This window comes from Nerophis ophidion, linkage group LG05 (assembly GCF_033978795.1).
Source record: "Nerophis ophidion isolate RoL-2023_Sa linkage group LG05, RoL_Noph_v1.0, whole genome shotgun sequence".
Classification (NCBI taxonomy): domain Eukaryota; kingdom Metazoa; phylum Chordata; class Actinopteri; order Syngnathiformes; family Syngnathidae; genus Nerophis; species Nerophis ophidion.
The window spans coordinates 5323780-5340232 of record NC_084615.1 but is presented as its reverse complement, the minus strand read 5'-3'; the positions used below and the strand labels follow the sequence as shown (position 1 = coordinate 5340232).

The 16453-nt window shown below is 42.2% G+C and overlaps 2 protein-coding genes across 3 annotated transcripts in view; both read left to right on the top strand.

The window, feature by feature from the left end:
- The first annotated feature begins 2825 nt into the window (after window positions 1–2825).
- Window positions 2826–8291, top strand: LOC133552539 (UPF0461 protein C5orf24 homolog). Its single transcript, XM_061899770.1, has 2 exons — window positions 2826–3026; window positions 3168–8291. The coding sequence occupies exon 2, from the start codon at window positions 3178–3180 to the stop codon at window positions 3832–3834; it is 657 nt and encodes a 218-aa protein (XP_061755754.1). The 5' UTR covers window positions 2826–3026; window positions 3168–3177; the 3' UTR covers window positions 3835–8291.
- A 4640-nt stretch (window positions 8292–12931) lies between these two features.
- The window catches only part of nsd1a (nuclear receptor binding SET domain protein 1a), a 61096-nt gene continuing 57574 nt past the window's right edge, over window positions 12932–16453 (top strand). The window contains exons 1-2 of one of the 2 annotated variants that reach the window (XM_061899768.1): window positions 12932–13089; window positions 13826–13984. The gene's annotated coding sequence lies outside the window, so the exon portion shown is untranslated. Of the gene's footprint in view, window positions 13090–13445; window positions 13985–16453 lie in introns of those variants that run through there. The other variant, XM_061899769.1, reaches the window with a different exon arrangement.

Below are 16453 nucleotides of genomic sequence, written 5' to 3'. Positions count from 1 at the left end.
TGATTAGATAACAAGGCCCAGGTGGGCCATCTACGCACCTGTCGCTGATTTCGAGTCCGCTCCTAGCAACACCCCGCTTCGCTGCAGGCCTAAAGGCCACGCCCCCTCCACAGTTAGCTTCAGAATAACAATGTTATTCTGAAGCTAACATTTGTTTCGACTCATTTCAAAATATTTGGATTCTTGGCTCTCTCAGCCAAAAAGGTTCCCGACCCCTGGTTTAAATGCTTGACAAAGTATAGACTTGTCCTTATCTAAAGAAGAGCAGGGTCAGACACATTCCGGATTGATCTCTAACAGATTTTAATAAATCCAATGTTGGAAGATATCCATCCATTTTCTACCGCTTGTCCCTTTTTGGGATCGCGGGGGGTCGCTGAAGCCTATCTCAGCTGCGTTTTGATTGATTGATTGAAACTTTTATTAGTAGATTGCACAGTACAGTACATACTCCATACAATTGACCACTAAATGGTAACACCCCAATAAGTTTTTCAACTTTAAGTCGGGGTCCACGTAAATCAATTCATGGTATTATGATTATAATTCGGGCGGTAGGCGGGGTACACCCTGGACAAATCGCCACCTCATTGCAGGTGGACAAAAAAAGAAAATCTCTCAAACACAAATGTTGAGAAGGAGCCTGTGAATAGAATTCTTTGTTGGGGTTTGCAGTTTTGCTTTGTTGTTGGAGGTGGGTAAATCCATCCTTTTTCTAGGAAAAATGTTGTAATGTAAAATAATGTCCTTATTTGCATTTTCGACCTGTGCAATTCATTGACATCCAGTTTATAAAAGCTGTATCAAACATTTTAAAAACATAATGCTGGGTTTTGATTGACATCACCAACAGTTGTTGAACTCCTTTTCTATTATTTTCATTTTTCGTCTATAACCATAAGGAGAAAAGTTTAATTTAATATTGTAAATCAGGGGTTACCAGGTCGCCCGTAAGGACCAGATGAGTCGACCGCTGGCCTTTTCTAAAAATAGCTCTAAAAGCAGCACTTACCAGTGAGCTGCCTCTATTTTTTAAATTGTATTTATTTACTAGAAAGCTTATCTCGCTTTGCTCGACATTTTTAATTGTAAGAGAGACAAAACTCAAATTGAATTTGAAAATTCAAGAAATATTTTAAAGACTTGGTCTTCACTTGTTTAAAAAAATTCACTTATTTTTTACTTTGCTTCTTGTAACTTTCAGAAAGACAATTTTAGAGAAAAAATAAAACATTAAAAATGATTTTAGGATTTTTAAACACATATACCTTTTTACCTTTTAAATTCCTTCCACTTCTTTCCTGACAATTGAAATCAATGTTCAAGTATTTTCTTTTTTTTATTGTAAAGAATAATAAATACATTTTAATTTAATTCTTCATTTTAGCTTCTGTTTTTTCGACAAAGAATATTTGTGAAATATTTATTCAAACTTATTACGATTAAAATTCAAAAAAAATTATTCTGGCAAATCTAGAAAATCTGTAGAATCAAATTTAAATCTTTTTTCAAAGTCTTTTGAATTACTTTTAAAATTTTTGTTCTGGAAAATCTAGAAGAATTAATGATTTGTCTTTGTTAGAAATATAGCTTGGTCCAATTTGTTATATATTCTAACAAAGTGCAGATTGGATTTTAACCTTTTTAAAACATGTCATCAAAATTCTAAAATTAATTTTAATCATGAAAAATTACTAATGATGTTCCATAATTTAATTTTTTTATTTTTAAAAAAAGATTCGAATTAGCTAGTTTTTCTCTTAATTTTTTTCGGTTGAATGTTGAATTTTAATGAGTCGAAATTCAAGATAAACTATGTTTCAAATTTTTATTTTCATTTTTTTGTGTTTTCTCCTCTTGTAAACTGTGCAATTAAGTGTTTTTTTGGCGCAGTGGGAGAGTGGCCGTGCGCAACCCGAGGGTCACTGGTTCAAATCCCACCTGGAACCAACCTCGTCACGTCCGTTGTGTCCTGAGCAAGACACTTCACCCTTGCTCCTGATGGGTGCTGATTGGCGCCTTGCATGGCAGCTCCCTCCATCAGTGTGTGAATGTGTGTGTGAATGGGTAAATGTGGAAGTAGTGTCAAAGCGCTTTGAGTACCTTGAAGGTAGAAAAGCGCTATACAAGTACAACCCATTTATTTATTTATCATTTATCATTTATTCTCTAGAAAAAACCTTCCGTAAAAAGAAAAAAAAATGTACGACGGAATGACTGACAGAAATACCCATTTACTGCCGGGTCAAACTCGCTTAGCAAAATAATTAGCACATGCTTAGTATTACCCGCTGGTCAAACTCGTGACGTCACGAGTGACACTTCCCCTGTCATCATTTTCAAAATGGAGGAGGCTGATTTCAATACCGGTAATTTGAAATCGCATAAAGGGAAGAAGATTAAGAGCTATTCAGTATGATTTAAGGTCCAAGCTTACATCACACTCAAATTTTTACTGCATGCCTTTGGTACGTGCCGGAGTGAGAAGAGGTTTTAAAATAATTAGCGCATGCTTACTTTTACCGCATGCCTTTGGTAAGCGCAGGAGTGAGAAGAGGTTTGAAATTAATTAGCGCCCGGGCGGCAATTCAAGGTAAATTGAGCAAATTGGCTATTTCTGGCAATTTATTTAAGTGTGAATCAAACTGGTAGCGCTTCGCATTAATCAGTAACCAAGAAGTAGCTCTTGCTTTCAAAAAGGTTGGTGACCCCTGCTGTAAATGAACGCACGCATTTTTATTCCAAATCCAATGCAACGTTGTAATAGAACTCTTCGTTCATCCTCCCCACCGGAAGTCAGATTTACGCGCATGCGTGGTTAACGCATCTTGTTCCATTGATTTTTCTTTTTTTTTAGGCAAAAAATGGCTTCCTGTCTCATCTTCTCGCCCACAGCCTGAAGGAATAAAAGATATGCGAACGTCGCTCCCTTCCGATGGCGGACGCCTGGCCGTAGTTAGCAGACATGCCAGTTGTTGACCACGCGACATTACCCTTTTCTCGCGTATTGTCCTCCATCGACTGAGGTACGGTTAACGTTGTTTTTGTAAAAAAAAATGTTTATATTGTTATATGAGCTAACTCACTAAGTTCCATTGACATTATGTGGCAATACTCAGTCAGTGTGTAACATCGGTGTTGGTGTTATTTTGGTACACACCCCACAGAAAACCGAAAATGATGCATCACGTGACCTGTGGCAGCAGCAGCGACTACTGTATGAGTGGACCTGCAGAGGACTCTCACCCTGCAAGCTGTTTTGATCTATACAGCCTCCAGTCCAACAAGTTCTACCCAACAACGTCTGGGTTGCACCTGTCGCTCGCAGGCTTGGCCCCTTTGCCACAGAGCATGCACAAGGGGATGATGCCAGCTCAGTTCCACGATACCCAGAATCCCTTTCATCTTCAGCCTCTGAGAACCAACACGGAGGCGGCTGCAGGCGCCAAGAAAAACACAGCTAAAGGGAAGTCGGGGAAGAGAGGCAGGCCGCCGGGGACCACGAAGTTAGCAGGCTACCGCACCAGTACTGGGCGTCCACCCGGGACCACGAGGGCCGCTGGCTTTAAAACCAGCCCCGGCAGGCCTGTGGGTACAACCAGAGCTGCGGGGTATAAGGTGAGTCCTGGCCGGCCCCCGGGTAGCGTCAAGAGCCCGGCTCGGCTCAAGGTGCAGGAACACGGGGGCGATGCTGCCAAGAAACTAGACTTCAGCATCTGCACCAGTCCTAACAAACTGGAATTCACCGCCTGCGATGTTCCGCTGCTTGACTATTCCATGCTGGAGAAGAGAGACTTGTGTGGGCCTCTTGTTAAAGCGGCCGACACCAACTAGCCAACCGCTGAAGAGTCCTGACCATATTGTCACTGTGCATCGGAGGTGGGCGATACCACAGTCATTGGGATCGATATAATACCAGACAATATCGCCGATACTTTTTACTCTGACGTTTTTCCAAGATCACCGAATGATTTTGTGATGTTTACCTTTCTTTTGTCAATCATGATTACAGTACGAATAATTTAGGCAAACACGTAAATATAGTTGTATTGACACACTTATAGGTGGAACAAATTGACATTTAAAGGCCTACTGAAATGAGATTTTCTTATTTAAACGGGGATAGCAGCTCCATTCTATGTGTCATACTTGATCATTTCGCGATATTGCCATATTTTTGCTGAAAGGATTTAGTAGAGTCAAGGCGTTGAGGGGTTCCGGTTTGGTGACCGCAGGATTAGGTCTCTGCTTTTTGCAGATGATGTGGTCCTGATGGCTTCATCTGTCCGGGATCTTCAGCTCTCGCTGGATCAGTTTGCAGCCGAGTGTGAAGCGACCGGAATGAGAATCAGCACCTCCAAGTCCGAGTCCATGGTTCTCGCCCGGAAAAGGGTGGAGTGCCATCTCCGGGTTGGGGAGGAGACCCTGCCCCAAGTGGAGGAGTTCAAGTACCTAGGAGTCTTGTTCACGAGTGAGGGAAGAGTGGATCGTGAGATCGACAGGCGGATCGGTGCGGCGTCTTCAGTAATGCGGACGTTGTACCGATCCGTTGTGGTGAGGAAGGAGCTGAGCCGGAAGGCAAAGCTCTCAATTTACCGGTCGATCTACGTTCCCATCCTCACCTATGGTCATGAGCTTTGGGTCATGACCGAAAGGATAAGATCACGGGTACAAGCGGCCGAAATGAGTTTCCTCTCCCTTAGAGATAGGGTGAGAAGCTCTGCCATCCGGGAGGAACTCAAAGTAAAGCCGCTGCTCCTTCACATCGAGAGGAGCCAGATGAGGTGGTTCGGGCATCTGGTCAGGATGCCACCCGAACGCCTCCCTAGGGAGGTGTTTAGGGCACGTCCAACCGGTAGGAGGCCACGGGGAAGACCCAGGACACGTTGGGAAGACTATGTCTCCCGGCTGGCCTGGGAACGCCTCGGGATCCCCCGGGAAGAGCTAGACGAAGTGGCTGGGGAAAGGGAAGTCTGGGTTTCCCTGCTTAGGCTGTTGCCCCCGCGACCCGACCTCGGATAAGCGGAAGAAGATGGATGGATTTAGTAGAGAACATCGCCGATAAAGTTCGCAACTTTAGGTCGCTAATAAAAAAGCCTTGCCTTTACCGGAAGTCGCAGACGATGACGTCACGAGGGTGAGGGCTCCTCACGTCCTCACATTGTTTTTAATGGGAGCTTCCAGCAGAAAGAACTATTCCGACCGAGAAAACGACAATTTTCCCATTAATTTGAGCGAGGATGAAATATTCGTGAATGAGGATATTGAGACTAAAGGACTAGGAGAAAAAAAAAAGGCGATGTTATTACACACATTTACTATGATAATTCTGGAAAATCCCTTATCTTCCCATAGTGTTAGTGTTTTAGAGGGATTAAATTGTACCTAAAGTCGAAGGGGTGTGGTACGTGTGTTGACTCAAGAGTCTCTGTGGCAAGTCACGCTGCTGGAAACTCCGCTCGTGTCGCCGGTAAGAGCAAACTTATTACCACAATTTTCTCACCGAAAACTGCTGGTTGACATTTGGTCGGGATCCATGTTCGCTTGACTGCTCTGATCCATAGTAAAGCTTCGCCTTCGGGAATTTTAAACAAGGAAACACCGCCGACAGTGTTTGTGTGGTTAAAGGATAAAAGCTCCCACCTCCATCTTTCTACTTTGACTTCTCCAATATTAATTGAACAAATTGCAAAAGAGTCAGCAACACAGATGTCCAGAATACTGTTTAATCATGTGATTAAAGCAGACTACTTATAGTTTGGATCGGGCTGGAAAATAATGAACCTGAGACGTCAAACGACGCGTCATCATACTGCGACGTTTTCAACACGACACTTCGCGGGAAATTTAAAATTGCAATTTAGTAAACTAAAAAGGCCGTATTAGCATGTGTTGCAATGTTAATATTTCATCATTGATATATAAACTATCAGACTGCGTGGTCGCTAGTAGTGGCTTTCAGTAGGCCTTTAATTCAACAATATAAGGCAGTCTAGCAATATAAACAAAATAATGCATTGTATCAATTTTATTATGTACAATTGAGTGACAACAAAAGCAAAAATTGCTATTGGCTCTTCAAGTTCGTGTAGAAAACATATTCACTTACATTGTAATCAACATAAATATTAGTGCTGTCAAATGATAACATTTTTAGTCAAATTAATCCCCAATTTTATATTTGGATTAATCACAATTTATTACTTGCTTGCATAATTTAAACTTTAAAAAGACCCCAATACTTGGACACACATGCCATTTTATTGTAAGAATGTCACACAGATTTTGTCTAATATTTTACTTGATGGCCCGGCATGATCCTATGTCTTTATTTACAAAACATTACAAAAGTCCATACACTTAACAACTGTATATGATTTGTAAGTTCTCCCAGGAAGCTGTAATAGCTTATAAGCAGGGGTCCCAATACAGTACATGTAAGATAATAAGGTACAGCATTAGTAACATTTCCACATTCTTAGATCCTTAACCATTTCCTAAATCATTTCATACATCCTTAAAGTTCCAACGTGTACTCTTGAATTAATTTTTTTGGTAGTTGGTAGCCTAGCACATTATAAATTGCCAATAATATGCATTTCTATTTCAGTAGGCCTTCTATAATGATGGATGTTCAATAATTAACGTTGTATCTAAAGTCCAGTCAGGGTGTTTTTTTTACAACAGTGGTTCTCAAACTTGGCTTCACGGTGGCAGAGGGGTTAGTGCGTCTGCCTCACAATACGAAGGTCCTGCAGTCCTGGGTTCAAATCCAGGCTCGGGATCTTTCTGTGTGGAGTTTGCATGTTCTCCCCGTGAATGCGTGGGTTCCCTCCGGGTACTCCGGCTTCCCCCCACTTCCAAAGACATGCACCTGGGGATAGGTTGATTGGCAACACTAAATTGGCCCTAGTGTGTGAATGTGAGTGTGAATGTTGTCTGTCTATCTGTGTTGGCCCTGCGATGAGGTGGCGACTTGTCCAGGGTGTACCCCGCCTTCCGCCCGATTGTAGCTGAGATAGGCGCCAGCGCCCCCCGCCACCCCGAAAGGGAATAAGCGGTAGAAAATGGATGGAGGGTTCTCAAACTTTTTTTTACCAAGTACCACCTCAGAAAACACGTGGCTCGCCAAGCACCACGATAATGACGTACATGAAAATACAGTAGCGTAGTAGGCCTAAATAATCATTAAAAACAAGGCAGAGGTTTTATTTAACAAGGATATTCAATATGTTTGGCCACATTACACACAGTTTGAACAGTAACACTGTTTGAATATTTAAACAAGTGATTATTTGGCATACCACTATCGATGGAGCCCACGTACCACAGTTTGAGAATCACTGTTTTAGAGTGAAATTCACCAGCGAGCACAAGAGTCGGAGTCTCTTCACTTATCTTTGTACTGACCGTGTAACACCCTTTTGTGTAACCATCCACAGTTACGGTAAAAGGTCCATTTAATGGCTTGATTCATCTGCGTCTATACATGATTAACGCACTATTTTTTTTATCATTAATCTCATGAGTTTACTCTGTTTTTGACAGCCCTTATGAATACATATTTGAACATATGTAAAAATAATAATAAAATAAACAGAAGACAACAGAAAAACATCGATGGCATCGTCATCCAATACATTTTGATATCCATATTTGGATCGAGCCGCCCACCTTGAAGTGCAGTCTTGTTGACGTGACCAAAGTCCCTTTCACAAACATGCACTCGGCAGCATGTTGTCAATGTATTGTTCAACACCTCGGCACATTGGACCAAGATCTCTTTCACTTTTTTTTTTACATGTTTTACTATTAACTCTCATCACCACTGACTGTGTTAGTATGTGGTTATTACGTCTTGCAAATATTACTCACACTTGGAGAGATCATCCAGGAGGGATCCAGAGTCGGACATCCATTTTCGGACACATCACAGGGACGATGTCCCACAGCCCAGTGGGACTAGAGGAGGTGGGCTGGGGGAATTTGAAGCACCCCAACTGAAACTGCAGAAGAAAATGGATGGATGAATGACACGTTTCTCTCATCTTTTGTAGTTGTATTTTTATTTTTTAAAACGCTCCTGTATTGGATCCCATGTCATAATGTTGTAGCTGATACAGTATGGAGGATGTCTGGTGGGATACATTGTTGTATTGGTGTTCTCGTGCGTGTTAGTTTGAGCCAGTTTAATAATAAAACACATTGTTTACTCTTGAATATGAACTCCGTTATGTGTCAATCACTTAAAGTTTATGTTACTGGATTTGAAAATAAATTAATGAAATCTTTGCGGAATTGGTTTCTTCTCCTAGTGTATGTGAAGACCCATTAATGTTAAAGGGACACTCTGAGGGGAGCCGTGGCCACGCCCGGTAATCATTTATGGTGATCCGAACCCCAACTCCAACCCCTGATGCTGAGTGCCAAGCAGGGAGGTAATAGGTCACATTTTTTTTTCATAGTCTTTGGTATGACTCGGGCGGGGTTTGAACTCCAACCTACTGATCTCAGGGCGGACACTCTAACCCAGGGGTGCCCACACTTTTTCTGCAGGCGAGCTACTTTTCAATTGACCAACTCGAGGGGATCTACCTCATTTATATATATCATTTATATTTATTTATTTATGAAAGAGACATTTTTGTAAACAAGTTAAATGTGTTTAATGATAATACAAGCATGTGTAACACATGTAGATGTCTTTCTTTCACAAAGACAAGAATATAAGTTGGTGTATTACCTGATTCTGATGACTTGCATTGATTGGAATCAGACAGTAATGATGATAACGCCCACATTTTCAAATGGAGGAGAAAAAAGTTGTCCTTTCTTTACAATACCACATGAAAGTGGTTGGTTTTTGGCATCTAATTCATCCAGCTTCCATACACTTTACAAGAAAAACATTGGCGGCAAATTCCGTAGCTTGCTTGATTGACATTCACGGCACCCGAGGGTCTTGTGAGATGACGCTGGCTGCTGCCAGTTCATTATTATGAAAAAATGACAGAGGAAGGCGAGAAACACTTTTTATTTCAACAGACTTTCGCGCCGTCCCTTCCGTCAAAACTCTAAAGGCCGACTGCACATTTCCTATCTTCACAATAAAAGCCCTACTTCATGCTGCCTGCGCTAACAAAATAAGAGTCTCGGAAAGCTGGCGTGCACAAGTGCTGTGCACGCCAGCTTTCTGAGGGATCGCTTGTGCACGCCAGTTTTCCGAGACTCTGTATTTAGTTAGCGCAGGCAGCATGAAGCAGGGCTTTTATTGTGAAGATAGGAAATGTGCAGTCGGCCTTTAGAGTTTTGACGGAAGGTACGGCGCGAGAGTCTGTTGAAATAAAAAGTGTTTCTCGCCTTCCTCTCGGTCATATTTTCATAATAATGATCTTGCAGCAGCCAGCGTCATCTCACAAGACCCTCCGGTACCGTGAATGTCATTTAAGTGACGTCTTGGTGAAGATTGATGATCACTCATTTTTAGGTCTATTTTTTTTAAAAACCTGGCTGGCGATCGACTGACACACCCCCCGCGGTCGACTGGTAGCTCGCGATCGACGTAATGGGCACCCCTGCACTAACCACTAAGCCACTGAGTAGTTTATAATGCACAGTGATGTTTTCTAATGACCTTAAGTGTTCAACGATACTAAGTCTTTCAATGCTTGGAATCTGCATGATACAGTAGTTCCAATGGTCATCCAATTAGTTACTATGGTCATCTAATCAGTTACTTTGGTCACTATGAGATAGCTCAAAATGTAAGCGGTATAGCTCGGTTGGTAGAGTGGCCGTGCCAGCAACTTGAGCGTTGCAGGTTCGATTCCCGCTTAAGCCATCCTAGTCACTGCCGTTGTGTCCATGGGCAAGACACTTTACCCACTTGCTCCCAGTGCCACTCACACTGGTTTAAATGTAACTTAGATATTGGGTTTCACTATGTAAAGCGCTTTGAGTCACTAGAGAAAAGCGCTATATAAATATAATTGACTTCACTTCACTTTTACCCTTCGCGTTCATATTTCACTATGTTTGTTGCATTTTGGTTGTGTTTCGGCTGATTCTAAAATATGTTGTCAATATTCAGTGTTTTATCCTTCATAGATAATATTGTAAATCCCACATTCTTTATTTTCATGTACATTCTGGGTGTCTCATTCAGTAAAAAAATGTCAAATTCCATTCCATTTTTTAAGGCGGTCTGTCATAACGTTTTTCGCTTCCAATCATTATTGTGAGGTTTTGTGTTAGTGTTCCTAAAGAAAGATATACTGGCCCTCAGACACAGATTTTTATCTAAATCTGGCTCCCCGAGTCAAATAATTGTCCAGGCTTGGAGTAAACAGTGGTTCTCAAATGGGGGTACGCGTACCCCTGGGGGTACTTGAAGGTATGCCAAGGGGTACGTGAAAGTTTTTTTTAAATATTCCAACAATAGCAACAATTCAAAAATCTTCTATAAATATATTTATTGAACAATACTTCAACAAAATATGAAGGTAAGTTCATAAACTGTGGAAAAATGCAACAATGCAATATTCAGTGTTGCCGCTCGATTTTTTTGTGGCCATGTTCCATAAATATTGATGTTAAAGATTTTTTATTTTTTTTAATGTTTAAAATTAAGTTGATGAATCCAGATGGATCTCTATTACAATCCCCAAAGAGGGCACTTTAAGTTGATGATTACTTCTTTGTGTAGAAATCTTTATTTATATTTGAATCACTTATTTTTATATAGTTTTTTCCAAATAGTTCAAGAAAGACCACAACAAATGAGCAATAGTTTGCACTGTTATACATTTTAATAAATCAGAAACTGATGACATAGTGCTGTATTTTACTTCTTTATTTCTTTTTTTTCAACCAAACATGATTTGCTCTGATTAGGGGGTACTTGAATTAAAAAAATGTTCACAGGGGATACGTCACTGAAAAATGGTTGAGAATCACTGGTGTGAACGTATAGGAGAGGCAGCAGCTTGAGACATATACAGAAAAAGTTTATTTTCAAATCTGCTAAGATAACTTCAGTTATGAATAAAGGCAACATTAAATCATATTTAGTAGGGCTGCAAATCTTTAGGTGTCCCACGATTCGATTCAATATCGATTCTTGGGGTTGCGATTCGATTATATATCGATTTTTTTCGATTCAACACGATTCTCGATTCAAAAACGATTTTTTTCCCGATTTAAAACGATTCTATTCATTCAATACATAGATTTCAGCAGGATCTACCCCAGTCTGCTGACATGCTAACAGAGAAGTAGATTTTTCTTAAAAAGTTTCTATAATTGTAAAGGACAATGTTTTATCAACTGATTGCAATAATGTAAATTTGTTTTAACTATTAAACGAACCAAAAATATGACTTATTTTATCTTTGTGAAAACATTGGACACATTGTGTTGTCAAGTTTAAGAGATGCGATGCAAGTGTAAGCCACTGTGACACTTGTTATTTTTTTTAATTTTTATATATGTCTAATGATAATGTCAATGAGGGATTTTTAATCACTGCTATGCTGAAATTATAACTAATATTGATACTGTTGTTGATAATAATAATTTTTGTTTAACTACATTTGGTTTGTTCTGTGTCGTGTGTTTGTGTCTCCTCTCAATTGCTCTGTTTATTGCAGTTCTGAGTGTTGCTGGCTCAGGTTTGGTTTTGGAATTTAATCGCATTGTTTTTGTATTGCTGTGTAGTGGTTTGTTGGAGGGCTTCACGGTGGAAGAGGGGTTAGTGCGTCTGCCTCACAATACGAAGGTCCTCAGTAGTCCGGGGTTCAATCCCGGGCTCGGTATCTTTCTGTGTGGAGTTTGCATGTCCTCCCCGTGACTGCGTGGGTTCCCTCCGGGTACTCCGGCTTCCTCCCACCTCCAAAGACATGCACCTGGGGATAGGTTGATTGGCAACACTAAATGGTCCCTAGTGTGTGAATGTGAGTGTGAATGTTGTCCGTCTATCTGTGTTGGCCCTGCGATGAGTTTGGGACTTGTCCAGGGTGTACACACCTTCCACTCGATTGTAGCTGAGATAGGCACCAGCGCCCCCCTCTACCCCAAAGGGAATAAGCGGTAGAAAATGGATAGATAGATGGATGGATGGTATTGCTGTGTATTGGTTTGTTGGAGGGCTTCACGGTGGAAGAGGGGTTAGTGTGTCTGCCTCACAATACGAAGGTCCTCAGTAGTTGGGGTTCAATCCCGGGCTCGGTCTTTCTGTGTGAAGTTTGCATATCTTCCCCGTGAATGTGTGGGTTCCCTCCGGGTACTTCCTTCCACTTCCAAAGACATGCACCTGGGGATAGGTTGATTGGCAACACTAAATGGTCCCTAGTGTGTGAATGTGAGTGTGAATATTGTCTGTCGACTTGTCCAGGGTGTACACCGCCTTCTGCCCGATTGTAGCCGAGATAGGCACCAGCCCTCCCTGCGACCCCAAAGGGAATAAGCGAGAGAAAATGGATGGATGGATGGTTTGTTGGATTGATAACAATATTATATATATATATATATATATATATATATAATTTAAAAAATAAAAATAAAACGTTTTTAAAAAAAAATGAGAATCGATTCTGAATCGCACAACGTGAGAATCGCGATTTGTATTAGAATCGATTTTTTTCCCACACCCCTAATATTTAGTTCCTAAATAAAGGTAGTTGGCCCTGCGATGAGGTTGCGACTTGTCCAGGGTGTACCCTGCCTTCCGCCCGATTGTAGCTGAGATAGGCGCCAGCGCCCCCCGCGACCCCGAAAGGGAATAAGCGGTAGGAAATGGATGGATGGATGGATTAAGGTAGTGAACAAAAAATATGCCCCTTTTTGTGAAATTAAAAGGGTGCAATTTCTAGTTTTGAACACCAGGGGGCCACGATGCCCGTTTTAAAAAAAAAAGGAACAAATACCCTGTAAGAAAAACCTTGTTTAATTACATCGAACTAACCATAAAATAACCAACACGACGTAATTGGCAAGTGGCGATGATAAAGTTCATAAACAACAAACATAACAAAAAAGACACCAGCCGGTTTTAGTAGTGAACCATAGCGTGTGAAATAGATCTGAATGGAGGTAAGTTGTCTCCTTGTCTTTGTCTCGTCTTGCGGGCCCGACATGGACTTTTTCTGCAGTTGGCGCGTTCAAACCTGTCTGGATATGAAACCAAACTCGACGAATACCTACTTAAACTCGGCAAATGTCGACCATTTATGAATTATTGGTTTGTTTTTTTGTTTTTTTTTGTCGTGTGTTGCCAAGCGGGCCTCTCTCCTGACTTCGTGTTGGGAAAGCAACATGGCGGCCGCTGTTTGTCCAAATTACACACACACACACATACATACATACGGGCCTCGAGTGTGGGCAGCGTGGGGGACACTCATGGAAGTAACAAGAGCTTTCGTTTTCTTATTAAATCTTATTTTATGTCGTAGTGAGTTACCTGGGTGCGCGTGCGCGAGTTCGCCTTCAAGTTTGTGTGTGTGCGTGCGCGCGCCTTCAATGTGTGTGCGTGTGCGCGCGCAAGGCTTGGGTGTCACGGCCCCGTGCAGACCGGGTGCTGATTGGCTAGCAGCTCACCCACACACTCGGTCGCTCTCCGGGCTTGTTTCAACACAAACCGGAGGCCAGCACCTCGACAGCAGGCGGGGATCATGTAGTCAATAAGCTAGCAGTTCCACAGGGGGTGGGGGAAACCGCCGATGGCTCGCTGACGAGCGTCGCCGTCACGCACCGACCCTTTTTTTTTATTTTTTTATTTTTAAATTATTGTTGTATGTTATCAGAAGTGCTACTTTTGTTGTCTTCCTAGAGTGGCACTTTGGTGGAAAGGGCCGGTGGTGCAGAGAATGAGCGCCTTGCCTCGGCCTACTCGGGACCGCTGCTGCTGGGATTGTGCACAGCTGCGCACAAACACTTGCTTTGTGCTACACAATCACCAATTGGTTTCCCGGTGACCGATCACCATAAGGTGAGTTTTTTTTTTTTTTATAACCTTCGATCAGAGTATGGCTTCCTCCTTCTTGCTTGTGTGTGTCGGTGTCACCACCTCCTTCCACAGCCTCCTCCATGGCCCCACAACAGCTTCTTTCTCTCTATTGTCTCTGTTTTTTATGAATGGAAGGTGTCATGCACAGAATCTGCTTGGCTTTGCTCTTGTGTGTAGTGCCCAGATACCATCTGACTACACCAGGAGTGTCCAAAGTGCGGCCCTAGGGCCAATTTGTGGCCCCCAGCTAATTTCTTAATGGCCCCCGGCCAGAGGTGGGTAGTAACGCGCTACATTTACTCCGCTACGTCTACTTGAGTAACTTTTGGGATAAATTGTACTTCTAAGAGTATTTTTTATGCAACATACTTTTACTTTGATTGATTGATTGATACTTTTATTAGTAGATTGCACAGTACAGGGACGGCGTGGCGCAGTGGCAGAGTGGCCGTGTGCAACCCGAGGGTCACTGGTTCAAATCCCACCTAGAACCAACCTTGTCACGTCCGTTGTGTCCTGAGCAAGACACTTCACCCTTGCTCCTGATGGGTGCTGGTTGGCGCCTTGCATGGCAGCTCCCTCCATCAGTGTGTGAATGTGTGTGTGAATGGGTAAATGTGGTAGTAGTGTCAAAGCGCTTTGAGTACCTTGAAGGTAGAAAAGCGCTATACAAGTACAACCCATTTATTATTTACAGTACATATTCCGTACAATTGACCACTAAATGGTATGTTGTCTGTCTATCTGTGTTGGCCCTGCGATGAGGTGGCGACTTGTCCAGGGTGAACCCCGCCTTCCGCCCGATTGTAGCTGAGATAGGCGCCAGCGCCCCCCGCGACCCCGAAAGGGAATAAGCGGTAGAAAATGGATGGATGGATGACCACTAAATGGTAACACCCGAATAAGTTTTTCAACTTGTTTGATAGTATATATTTGTACCATGAATTGATGAACGTGGACCCCGACTTAAACAAGTTGAAAAACTTATTCGGGTGTTACCATTTAGTGGTCATCCATCCATCCATTTTCTACCGCTTATTCCCTTTCGGGGTCGCGGGGGGCGCTGGCGCCTATCTCAGCTACAATCGGGCGGAAGGCGGGGTTCACCCTGGACAAGTTGCCACCTCATCGCAGGGCCAACACAGATAGACAGACAATATTCACACCCACCCTGCGATGAGGTGGCGACTTGTCCAGGGTGAACCCCGCCTTCCACCCGATTGTAGCTGAGATAGGCGCCAGCGTCCCCCGCGACCCCGAAAGGGAATAAGCGGTAGAAAATGCATGGATGGATGACCACTAAATGGTAACACCCGAATAAGTTTTTCAACTAGTTTAAGTCGGGGTCCACGTTCATCAATTCATGGTACAAATATATACTATCAACATAATACAGTCATCACACAAGTTAATCATCATAGTATATACATTGAATTATTTACATTATTTACAATCCGGGGGGTGGGATGAGGAGCTTTGGTTGATATCAGTACTTCAGTCATCAACAATTGCATCAACAGAGAAATGTGGACATTGAAACAGTGTAGGTCTTATTTAGTAGGATATGTACAGCCAGCAGAGAACATAGTGAGTTCACATAGCATAAGAACAAGTATATACATTAGAAGTACATTTGAGTTGTTTATAATCCGGGGAGATGGGATGTGAATGGAGGAGGGTATTAGTAAAGTGTTGAAGTTGCCTGGAGGTGTTGTTTTAGAGCGCTTTTGAAGGAATATAGAGATGCACTTACTTTTACACCTGTTGGAAGTGCATTCCACATTGATGTGGCATAGAAAGAGAATGAGTTAAGACCTTTGTTAGATCGAAATCTGGGTTTAACGTGGTTTGTGGAGCTCCCCCTGGTGTTGTGGTTATGGCGGTCATTTACGTTAAGGAAGTAATTTGACATGTACTTCGGTATCAAGGAGGTGTAGCGGATTTTATAGACCAGGCTCAGTGCAAGTTGTTTTACTCTGTCTTCCACCCTGAGGCTGCCCACCTTAACTTGAGTATATTTATAGAGAAGAAACGCTACTTTTACTACGCTCCATTTATCTGCAATCAGGTCGCTACTCGCTACTTTTTTTTATCGATCTGTTAATGCACGCTTTGTTTGTTTTGATATTGTCAGACACGCTTTGAAAGTAGGAACTACGCATGCCTGCGTTTCACCAATCAAATGCAGTCACTGGTGACGTTGGACCAATCAAACAGAGCCTGGCGGTCACGTGACCGTCACACGTAGAACCCGACATGTTGAAAAACTTATTGGGGTGTTACCATTTAGTGGTCAATTGTACGGAATATGTACTGTACTGTGCAATCTACTAATACAAGTTTCAATCAATCAATCAACGCCTACTGAGGCTTTGGTGCTGTTAAGTTATTGTGGCTCAATGTGCCATTTTTTTATTTTATTTTAATGTACTATTATTTAATATATATTAT

Coding starts and splice junctions, on each gene's coding strand:
- LOC133552539 (XM_061899770.1), top strand. CDS start 3,178: ATGATGCATCACGTGACCTGTGGCAGCAGCAGCGACTACTGTATGAGT.